Source organism: Zeugodacus cucurbitae, chromosome 6, assembly GCF_028554725.1.
Source record: "Zeugodacus cucurbitae isolate PBARC_wt_2022May chromosome 6, idZeuCucr1.2, whole genome shotgun sequence".
Taxonomy (NCBI): Eukaryota; Metazoa; Arthropoda; class Insecta; order Diptera; family Tephritidae; genus Zeugodacus; species Zeugodacus cucurbitae.
In genome coordinates, this window is record NC_071671.1 from 37,676,008 (window position 1) to 37,688,621 (window position 12,614).

At 33.6% G+C, this 12,614-nt stretch overlaps 1 protein-coding gene across 1 annotated transcript; it reads left to right on the top strand.

Moving 5' to 3' along the window:
- The first annotated feature begins 6,012 nt into the window (after positions 1–6,012).
- Positions 6,013–6,993, top strand: LOC105219840 (uncharacterized). Its single transcript, XM_011196174.3, has 2 exons — positions 6,013–6,129; positions 6,189–6,993. Exons 1-2 carry the CDS (start codon positions 6,067–6,069, stop codon positions 6,690–6,692), a joined length of 567 nt encoding a protein of 188 aa, XP_011194476.1. The 5' UTR covers positions 6,013–6,066; the 3' UTR covers positions 6,693–6,993.
- The last annotated feature ends 5,621 nt before the right edge of the window (positions 6,994–12,614 follow it).

Consider the following 12,614-nt stretch of genomic DNA (forward strand, 5'->3'; position numbering starts at 1 on the left):
ATTACAAAGTTTTTTCATATTTTCATAGGAAAATATCTAAATTTATTGATATTAAATTAATTTTAAATCAACTCATAACCAATTACGAGATATACCAAAGCCAAGTCGAATAGGAACTACTTTTCTCATTTCAATTTTTCTACTGCATTTGTTTTTTCGTCAAAATTGTTAAAGAAACATATCATGTATAATTTTTTGCTTTGTGTAAAACCTTTATAAGGGTACAAAGAGCAAAATAAAATGCATAAAAAAGCATGCGATTGCAAATAACTGTAAGTTTTTGCTCTCTTATTATCCTATATTTTAATGTCCCGTGCGACATCAAAAAACAACACTTATTCCCACTGCATCGCAAATAAAAGCAGCAAGCTCGCCAAATTTTGGGTATAAACAGTAAACTTGTATACAATTAAAATAAAAAAAAAATTTTGTTCAAAAATCAGAAGATTTGTGGTTTTGGTAACTACTTCAAATTGGTCCCGTGCGACATCGTAGGTGTGGAATTTAAAAATTGAAATTTATTTTTTGTCTTATAAAATTGACTTAAGTATGTAAATAGATACATTTACATTAACTATTTACATATGAGCAAAAACCGCACTTTAAATTCCACTGAAATAGCTATTCAAATAGATTTTGGCGAAAATTATAGGCTTCCAAATCAAAATAAGAGTGCTCATCGTTTGCTTTTAAAAGTGACAAGTTAACGCATGACATATTATTTTCTTGATAAATCTCTTAACTAAAATTAAGAAATCCTTTAGTTGCTTTTCTAAAATATTTATTTTTTTAATGTAACTGCTCTCAGTTTAAAAACAAATTTATATTATCAAGCCTGGTTGATTTTATAAAATAATTAAAATACTCTTCATTAGAATAGAATTTTTTTGCAAGGAGCAGTCGATGGAGTGAGAGCAGTTATCAAAAGGAAAGTCTGGCAGATACGAAATCCAAAAAATTGTATACGAAGACAGCATTTTCTGAAAAAAAACAAAATGTATTTCACATTCATAATACTATTTTCATTTCATTCTATAGAATTTTTCGTTTTTTGTTTCTCGTTGGATATTAGTTAAAATAAATAAATAAATACATTTGCTACTTTTTTAAGCCATTTTATTGGACTTGTTGTTAAATAATTCCGTATAATAAAACAAAATCAACATAAATATTATGATGGAAAAAAATGTCCCGTGCGACATGTCCCGTGCGAATGTGATTAATAACACTGGTTTCCAGCAAAAATGTTCCATGAACGCCACTATCCTATTTGTATGTGGAATCGCTCGCTGATTTCGAAAATCGAATTATTTTTTTTTCTATGGATACGTTTTTGTGATATTTGCAATTTACCGTTATTCGACCAAAAAAAAAAAGGTGTCTTCACTTAATCATGTATATCTCACTGACCAGTTGAGCAATCTTACTGCAAATTATAGAAAATAAAAGTGTATGAAATTTCCTAAAAATATTGCCTACTCCATTTTTCCATAGGCCTTATAATTTCTGAGAAATTGATTAATCACTTCGAGTTTTTAAATTTTTTTATGAAAAAATTAAAAAAAAAAACTTTGGCAAGAAAAAAATTTTAAAACAAAAGATATTTTTTAATTTTTTTTTTATTTTATATGAAGTCCTGTTTCTTTAGAAAAAAATAAGCTACCAACGAACAAAATCCATGGATAAATAGGAAAGTTACACATGATCAAATAAATATATCCAAGTCTCGCAAAGTCAATGTATACGTATATGCGTATGTAGTGTGTAAAGTAGGGGTGGGATATCTGGCTATGCGCTGTTTCTGTTAAGTAAAAAGTCAATTTTCATGTCGTTTTTAGTTTTTATAAACTCATTTATTTATATATTAGTAATATATATTAAAACAATGTGTTATTTTTGTCTTAAGTTGATGTTCTTACATTATAGTCGAAATGATTATGTGTTTTGTTTTGTCGTTTATTTAGTTTAGGATCGGTTTCTCTTATGAGAAACCAACAGTAGTCACCCATCATACCGACGTCCCAGAAACCTTGGTATCGATTCTCAATTAATTTCATTTGCTGGTGAAACCTTTCGCCATGCTCGTCACTTTCGTCTCCGAGATTTGCCGGAAAAAAACTTAAATGGGAATGCAGAAAATGAATTTTTAAAGACATATTTACGCCTGGAGAAAAAAGAAAATGTAAATAAGTAAATTATAAAATTTTATATAATTCAATTAAATAAGTTTTGAATAAGCACCCATTTCTGCATAATTTTTGATTAAGTCGCTCACTATCTTCTCGTAGTTTGGACTTTTGTGTTTACCGAGAAAAGAAGAAACGACCATTTCGAAGGAATCAAACGCTGCTGCCTCAACTGGTGACAATAGTCCTTTGAATTGGACATTATTTATCAACTTTTTTATTTGGGGTCCAACAAATATACCTTGTTTTATCTTGGCCTGGGAAATATTTGGGAAAAAATTTTGCAAATAATTGAAAGCTTTGCCTTCTTTGTCCAACTCCTTAACAAAATTTTTAATGAGGCCGAGCTTGATATGCAAAGGCGGAAGAATGATTTTTTCCTTCTTTACAAGTGGGACGTATTTGATATTATCCACACCAATTGTAAATTCAACTCTTTCCGGCCAATCCTTAATGCAATAGTGGTCTTTACGAGCTCGGCTATCCCATTTGCAGAGAAAGCAGCAGTGTTTTGTGTAGCCACTTTGTAGACCGCATAACATTCCAACGACTTTAAGATCGGCACATATTTTCCAATCAAGCTCTTCATATTTGATGAATTTTAACAATTTCTCCATTGCCTCGTATGTTTCCTTCGTGTTTACTGCATGCGCGATCGGGATCGAGGGCTTTTTGTTGCCATTATGCAGTAATACGGCCTTCCAGCTAAGTTTATTGCTGTCTATGAACAATCGCCACTCCTCGGAATCATATGGTTGACCAAACTCTTTGAATAATCCTGGAATGTCTTTGCAATAGCATACATTGTCTTCCTTCGTATAGTGTTTGGCAAATGGTTCGTGACGATTTCTATAATATGTCACCTTAACATGGGGTGACACGAATTGAAATTGTTGCATACGAGAGGCATGTAGCTCAGCTTTTTCCTTGGATAATTCCAAATCTCTAATCCAATCGTTTAGTTGCGCTTGTGATAGAAGGTATCTCTCGTTTTCCATTAAAAATTCATTAGAACTTGATTTTCCATATTCAGATGATCCTTCAGATACTGCTGTTGACAACGAAACTGGATACGCAAAGTACAAGAGTATATTCACCGCATATGTAACAGAACATATCCGGATCATTGGTACACTCAAATTCTCGCGTACGTTTACTCATTTTATTTTTAAAAATAGCTCACGGTTTTTTATATTGTAATTATAAACTGTAACCGGCGAGCTTTACAGATATTATGAACTTTCAAGGGGCATTTATCCTTATATATAGCTTGATGGCGAAAAAATAAAAAAAGGCAAAACCTACCTAAACAAAAAAGTTCTTTCATATTAACGAGGCGGGAAAAGAAAATACTACCTGCTGTTGATGTTGGCCTTAAACAAATTAATGAATTTACCAAGATATATGTGTGTGCATGTAGGTATGCATGTTTGAATTAAATTTATTTGCATTAGGAATTTTCCGCAACTAATTACTCTTCGAAAATCTGCCTGTATACCTACACACATGTTAGGCAAATTAACATGACTACAGCGATTTCGCACCTGACACCTCTTGCTTTCGATGTAAACTACCTACTACAACAGTATTTGAGTATTACTGTTCTAAAAGTATTATTTTATTATTATTATTAGTTATTAGTTTATTCTAATGATATTCGAAAGCAATCCCACCCCTACTTTACACACTACATACGCATATACGTATACATTGACTTTGCGCGACTTGGATATATTTATTTGATCATGTATAACTTTCCTATTTATCCATGGATTTTGTTCGTTGGTAGCTTATTTTTTTCTAAAGAAACAGGATTTCATATGAAATTAAATATAAAATATATTTAAAAATATCTTTTGTTTTAAATTTTTTTTCTTGCCAAAGTTTATTTTTTTTCAATTTTTTCATAAAAAAATTTAAAAACTCGAAGTTATTAATCAATTTCTCAGAAATTATAAGGCCTATGGAAAAATGGAGTAGGCAATATTTTTAGGAAATTTCATTCACTTTTATTTTCTATAATTTGCAGTAAGATTGCTCAACTGGTCAGTGAGATATACATGATTAAGTGAAGACACCTTTTTTTTTGGTCGAATAACGGTAAATTGCAAATATCTCAAAAACGTATCCATAGAAAAAAAAATTAACTCGATTTTCGAAATCAGCGAGCCATTTCACATACAAAATGGATAGTGGCATCCGTGGAACAAAAAACAAATTCAAATTTGTGATCCAGTGTAATTAATTAAAAAAAAAACTATAAATTATTTTTGGATGAAATTCATACCATCTTTAAAGGCCATCAATGCGCAACATTTTACAATCAAAAACATTTGAATATTGCCTCATAATTCGCTGAAATCGCCGTTTGAATCGTTGTCCCCAAAAACGACTTCCATTTTTTGTCCCGTGCGAATGCCTTGGTTTTTTGCAATTATCTTGAAAATGAAAACCGTTCCAAAATCAACCTTAACACTAAATGTAGAGCTAATGAAGGGCTATTAAAAAAACCTACTGTCAAAATTAAAAAATTTTTTTGTTCATACTTATTTTTAGTTGAAAGGTGTACGATTGTCCCGTTCGACATGGCGGAAATGCCCATATGTCAATTAAATGATCAAAAAACTAAATTATTTAAGAGTGTGTATAACTTTTAGTAAAACTTTTATTCGTCCACTCCTATAAGCGGACAAAAATTGTAGGAGGTTTCACTGTATACATATATAAATATGTTTACAGCTTTAGAAAGCTTTAATGGTAATTCAAGTTTAATTCTCTCGTAAAAAGCTCTATTACTATTATAGGCAACAACCCCATACTAAATCACATATGTGTACATACATATTTCTATTAAAAATGCTATTGAAGCATAGCTCGCGAATAGTTATGCCACTACTTGGCTTAAATTTAAAGTGCAATAGGTATAGCTACGAAATTTATCGGTTTGAAATAGCGGTCTTAAAGTGACTGCATCTTCAAACAAACTTTCTTAATTATCAGATAGATTCTATGTATGTATGTAAGTCACAGGAAAATCCTAATGCTATCAGCTCGGAATTAGGTGTTATCATCCGTTAGTGCCCATTTTTTTTAATTTCCTGATATGATTCATTTAGTAATATTATTCGGATAGTTTTTCTGAACAATTTTTTTGGAGAATGTTTTTGGTGATTCACAAAACAAGATCTCTTTCCTCAATTTTTTGAATAACAGCGGATAAGGGTGTGGTTTTTATAGTAACTACTCGAGTACCTCCAATGGATAGATTTAAATATACTCGTATCTTTAATGTGTTAGATTGATGTTTGGATATGCTGTTACGAACGAACTTTCGTTCGTCCATGATCCAAATTGTGCTAAGGTTTATATTTTTTAATATTTTTACTTTTAAAAATTGCATATGTATATGATAAAGTAAACAAAACTCTAACATATTGTAAAGAAAATAAAACTACCGCGTGCCCGTTCGCTCTCTATTATAGTCAAAACAAACCCCATGGTCCTCGTTAGATTTCCACATAATTGCGCAAGTCCTAACCAATCAGTTTCAATTTGATCAAACATTTTTCAAAGTTGCCACAAACCAGTTACATTATCGTTTTTTAAACTACACAAATTTAATTGCAGCGGTGATATGATATGATATGATTTGGAGCTCCTAATCGCAGTGATTTAACAATGTTGCATAACAAAAAGTTTTTATTTTTAATTACAAGCAAACTACATGAAAGCATTACAAGTGTACTTGTACCATATCGTGTTTTCGATGTCAATGGCGTTTGTCGCGTTCGCTCACAGCGTCGCACACCTATATATAAGAGATGAGCGGACCCACTGAGTACAATACTTGGGTTTTGTTTTTAGTTTAGAAGCAGTTCTCATGAGCGGCATGAGGATGTTGATCATAACGATTGTATTCGTTGGCCTGCTAGGATTCTGCTTGGTATATAAATTGTAGAAATTAAGGAGTCTATTTACAGATCATGTGCTCTATAATTCCAGGCTGAACAACCGTATACAGTACAAAATGAAGCGCTAGAACCATTTAAAGGACTGAGCGAAACTTGCGTTGACATGTCGAATTTAAAAACTGTGGGCCGTCAGCGTTTTGTAAATGGTTCGATTTTAATACTGCAGGATTTGGATAGTGATAATTACAAATTCCAAGTCGAATTGTTCTCAAGTCCACAAGGTGATGGCCAATACAAGCGACTACCAATGGGTGTACCAATGACCAGAGTTTGCGATGGATTTAAAGATTTGTATACGAAAATCATACAACCCTCTTTAAAGCAGGGTGAAAATACGAACTTCCCTTTCATTCCCGATGAGGGTTTGTGCCCTCTACCAGCTGGTGAGTATTATATAAAAACGGTAGAGTTCGATACGGATACATGGCCCAATCAGGTTCCACGTGGCGTTCTAAAAGCTGTGTTGACATTTTTCAAGAATGATGTGAGTGTTGGCGGAACTGTGATGAAGATGAAAATCGAAGATAGACAATAATCAAAGAATAAGTGAAAATCAAAATTAACTAAAAGATTCGCAGCAGAGCATAGTTGTATTAAAATCGTGGTGGAGGGGAATAAACTATTTTATAATTTTTAAATCAATGCTTAAAGAAAGAAAAAGTCATAAACATATACATATATTAACTTTCTTGTTTCATACGATATGTTTTATCAGTTAGTAAGGCACAACGAAGAAAAGCACCAATTACCGAAATATTTTCATGAATTAATATACATATGTAATTATAATATTATATAATACTGATTTCTTAAATAAAAATAGACAGACAAAGCAACTGACCATTTTTATTTTTCAAATAGACTTCTTCATGTAAACATTCAAAGAATCTATGGCAATTGCAGAAGCTTCTCCATATACTTAAAGCAGCTTTTTCATTTATCATAATAATCAGTATGACGAAATGTGTTGAAGTCCGGATATCTGTCCGTCCGATCATCCGAAACTTGAGTAAAAATTTAGAAATCTTGGTATTCGTGTCTCTAGGCACCATAAAAAATGTTGTAATTGCAGTTGGGAGAAATTGGACCAGTTCCATGACCACAAAATCGCGTTAACCGAAAAGCTGTAAAATATGTACTATAACTAAACCACAAATAAAGATATAAAACTAACAACTATAAAAATTTAATTGACCAAACCTGCGGGAGACGTTCCTCTGTGATACTTCATTATACATTTATTAAGAAAAAATGGGTGGTGCGGAAGTTGCCAGGGAATAATGTTTTCGAATCCATCCGAACTTAGTTCTTCCTTACTTGTTTAATATAAAAAATATGTATATTCTATTTTTAAATTTATCAACGCTCCATAGATACCTATTGTAACATAGCCATTTTTTTGTCATTTGACCGAAGGAAATAATAATAGATTTTACAAAATTAATTAAAGAAACGAGCAAACCGTCGCCATATACGGCAAATTAGACGATGAGCACCATTGATTGCTACCTACATGCTGAAATAATAACTTCAACATTTTGAAAAACTACTAAGGTAACAAATAAGGAAAGGCTAAGTTCGGGTGCAACCGAACATTTTATACTCTCGCAATTTATTGAAGAATCTTACAAACATACAAAATTTACCCATAAAATCGGCATAAAGTTTAATAGAATAACTATATGAGGGCTGAGGTAATTCTTCCATTTTCACCAGCAGGGTACACTATATCCAAGACTATACGCTCACTTAATTTTGCAAAGATATCTCACATATTAACCAATACATATATGTGGAATAAAGCCTACCGTATTTTTGAAAAATGGGAGCTAGGAGATGTTATGACCCAATTTTAATAATTTTTTTAACAGAACACTATTAGGAGAAAACAATTTCCTCTGAATTACATTAAATTATCTAAGAGATTTACCCAAATTTTCGGTTAAAATTTACCCTTAGGCGCTGAGTTCAATATGTTCGATATATGGGGCTTTGAAAAGTTATTGTCAGTTTTCGACAATTTTTTCACAAGTGAAGTCAGAGATGATATGTACTGCTTGTGTAAAGTTTTATTCCGCTATCTTCATTGGTTCCTTATGTATACATGATCATGAAGGATTCAGATGGAATTAAAAATTGAGTTATATGGGAAGTAGGCGTGGTTGTGAACCGATTTTGCCCATATTCTACCCGTGTCATCAGGGTGTCAAGAAAGTGTTATATATCAAAATTTTTAAAATCTTCGAGTAATTCCTGAGATATGGTTTTTGACCCATAAGTGGGCGATGCCACGCCCTTTTTTCATTTTGTAAAAAAATCTGAATGAAGCTTTCTTCTGCTATTTCTTCTGTAAAATTTAGTGTATCTGATGTTTTTCGTTAGTGAGTTAACCCACTTTTAGTAATTTTCAACCTAACCTTTGTATGGGAGGTGGGCGTGGTTATTGTCCGATTTCAACTATTTTCATGGTGTGTGGTGGGGTACGTAAGAGAACCGACTGCAGAAAGTTCGGTTTATATAGCTTTATTGGTTTGCAAGTTATATATAAATAACCGATTTGGGGGCGGGGCCACACCTACTTACCCATAAAAACTACACCCAAATATGCCCCTTCCTAGTGCGATCCCTTATTCCAAATTTTACTTTTATAACTTTATTTATGGCTTAGTTATGACACTTTATGTGATTTTGGTTTTCGCCATTTTGTGGGCGTGGCAATGCAATGCCAATGCAAACCAATGAAGCTATATAAACCAAACTTTCTGGAGTTGTTTTTTTAGCCACTTCTTAATACAGTTCAAAAATGAAAGAAATCGGATAATAGTCACGTTCACGTCCCATACAAAGGTTAGGTTGAAAATTACTAAAAATGCTTTAAATCAGCAAGGGAAAACACCAGAAACCTTAAATTTCATTACAGAAGGTACAGAAGGGCTCCACTCAAATTGGTATACAAAATTTAAGTGGATGTGGCTCCGCCCACTTATGGGTCAAAAACCTTATCTCCGAAACTACTCGACCAATATCAATGAAACTTGGTTTGTAATATTTTCCTTTCATCCCAATGATATGTTGTGAAAATAGGCCAACTCGGTTCACAACCACGCCTACTTCCTATATACCAGAACTTTGAAGTCGACCTGAATAGTTAATTTTACAATATGTAAAGTAAGCACTAGTGATGGTATCGGAACAGAACTTTCCATAAATACTGCATTTGCCCATTTCTAAAAATCGCCGAAATCGGACCATAGGTTTTCAAGGCCCCATATATCGAACATGAGGATATACGATAATACGCGGGTAAAATTGTGTATTATATGTATAATATTAAATAAATAAATTGCGAGAGTATACAATTTTTGGTCACAAAAACTTAGCTATTCCTTACTTGTTTTTTTTTTTAATATTATAATGTTGTATTGTGGCCCTATGCTCCTTGCAGGAATAACAGGAACTAATATACATATATGTATATTGTTTTATTAAATACAGAACTTATAAAAAGGTAAATTATTTATTAACTTGTTTAAAAATTATATTTTTGTCTGTGATTATTCATTTTACTTCTATTAAGATAAAAAATTATTTACGAAATTGACCCAACGCCAAAAACCTTTGTTCTTTCAATATATTAAACTGCACAACACTCAAACTTAGTTCTTCCGGGAGATTGAGTCATAAGTAAAAAAACGTGTTTACTTCGATTTTCAAAGTTAGCCTCCAAAATCGATATATTTACCTTCTAAGTTCGTACAAAAGATTTTCTAAAAAAATATTATTCATTATAGGATGTAGTTAATAAAAAATCTAAAATGTGGATACAATCTAAATTTTCTCCTTAATTGAGTGGTGCATAAAATGTTTCGGTCAAACTTATCTAACAGATGTTATTAGTGGTTAAAGTATTCCAAAAAAAAATAAGAGCTTTAACCTTTCTCCTGGTATGCGTATTTATTTAATTTCACAAAAAAACACTTAAATGAATAATTATATATCTTTGAAATAAAAGATATAAGCATACATGCAAATTTTCAAAATTGTGCCAGTAGTTTTTAAAATTTAAAATTAATTTTTTTTAAGATCCAACTTCGACTGCTTACATCATCTGTCATATAAGCCAATTAAAAAATAAGGAAAAGAAATTATGTCCATATTAATTTTTTACTTATTTACATACTATAATTAATAATGGTTATAGCCGAGTCCTATTTTCACGGGTCTTCTCCAAAATTTGGCGCATGGTGAATATCTGGTCTGTTGTTGATTTTCCAGGTCTAAAGCCACACTGATAAGGTCCAATCAGTTTGTTGACGGTGGGCTTTAGTCTTTCACACAATACGCTCGACAGAACCTTATACGCGATGTTGAGGAAGTAATTGTCTCAAATTGTGGGGTCTCCCTTTATGTGTATTGGGCAGAGTACACTTTGCTTTCTTCCGACCATATTCTGCAAAGAAGCTGATGCAAGCACCTTATCAGCTCTTCGCCGCCGTATTTGAATAGCTCGGCCGGTAATCCATCGGCCCCCGCCGCCTTATTGTTCTTCAAGCGGGTAATTGCTATTCGAATTTCTTCACGGACGGGCAATGGAACATCTGCTCCATCGTCGTCGATTGGGGAATCGGGTTCGCCATCTCCTGTTGTTGTACTTTCACTGCCATTCAGCAGACTAGAGAAGTGTTCCCTCCACAAACTCAGTATACTCTGGTCATCAACAACTAGATCACCCCTAGGGATCCTACAGGAGTGTGCTCCGGTCTTGAAACTTTCAGTTAGTCCCCGGATCTTTTCGTAAAATTTTCGAGCTTTACCCCTGTCGGCCAGCTTGTCAAGCTCTTCATACTCACACATTTCGGCCTCTTTCTTGTTTTGTCTGCAAATGCGTCTCGCTTCCCTCTTCAGCTCTCGGTATGTCGATGTTGGGACCACGAAGCGTACACACATCAAAAACACTGGAGACATGTCGTCCATCTATCATAACATGATCGATCTGGTTGCGAGTGATTCGATCCTGGGACAGCCAAGTAGCTTGATGGATTTTCTTATGCTGGAATCTAGTACAACAGACGACCATATTTCGGGCCCCGGCGAAGTCGATCAGCCTCAGACCGTTTGGCGATGTTTCGTCTTGGAGGCTGAATTTTCCGACTGTTGTGGCAAAGACACCTTCTTTACCCATCCTAGCGTTGAAATCGCCAAGAACGATTTTGACATCGTGGCGGAGGCAGCGCTCATAGGTACGTTCTAGGCGCTCATAGAAGGTATCTTTGATCACTTCGTCCTTCTCTTCCGTCGGGGCGTAGGCGCAAATAGGCGATATGTTGAAGAACCGCGCTTTGATGCGGATTGTGGCTAGACGTTCATCCACCGGAGTGAATGCCAGGACTCGACGACGAAGTCTCTCTCTCAGCGGGATTCGCCTTCTCACTTTAGCTCGCCTCCAAACGGATGTCTGTTGGCTACCCAGAGGATACTTGGTCTAAGATCGGAAGTCGTGAGCTGCTTGAGCCACATGCAAAAGAATCGTTCCTGGCCACTCCCAAGGCAGTCAGAAACTTTCCTCACTTACGTGAACTTCTACATATGACTCCATCCTCCTTTTGATCGGATAGAAATATATATGTATGGAGTCTATACTATGGACAAAAGCAATTGCTGAGCTACAACCGCAAAATCAACGTAGAACCGTAAAACACGGTGGAGGGAATGTAATGGTGTGGGGATGCTTTTCGTCTTCTGGTGTCGGGAATTTGGAATTCATCGATTGTACTATGTACAAGAGTGTGTATTAGAACATTTTGAAACGAAATTTGCAACAAAATGCTGAAATGCTCTAATAAATTCAGAGTTGTGTAAAATTTGCTTATTTGGAACTGTACATATAGTACAAACACCAGCGCAATCTTCAGATTTGAATGCAATCTGTGGTCAGTTTTGGAAAGAGACGTGCGAAAATACCAAATTAACAATAAAGCCGACTTGAAAAACGCCCTGCAAACAGAACGGAATAAAATTGCTCCAAACTATATAAATAAATTGGGAAAATCCATGCTGAAACGTATGAAAGTACTAATCCACCTAAAGTTTTAGTTGTGTCCTAAAAAATTCCAATGTATTTTGTTATTTTGTTACTGCATCATTTTCGCTATGAGATGCAATATTATACTGTAGTTTGTTTTTGTTGTAGATAAATTAAATAACTATAAAATCTGATTTTTTAAAGCATACATTTAATGTGTATATCTACCGATGTTAAGTGGTATTTAAATGTTTTGGAAAATGTATTTAGTTTTCAAGTAATACTTGCTTTAGTATTTTTTGTACGGTTGCATCACTTTGGCTGTGAGCCACTGCATATTTTATAAAAATAAGTTATTTAGTTTTGAATATTAATTGAACTAATAAGCAGCTTCATATTTACATATGAACTGATTTTATTACTTATTTTGTGATG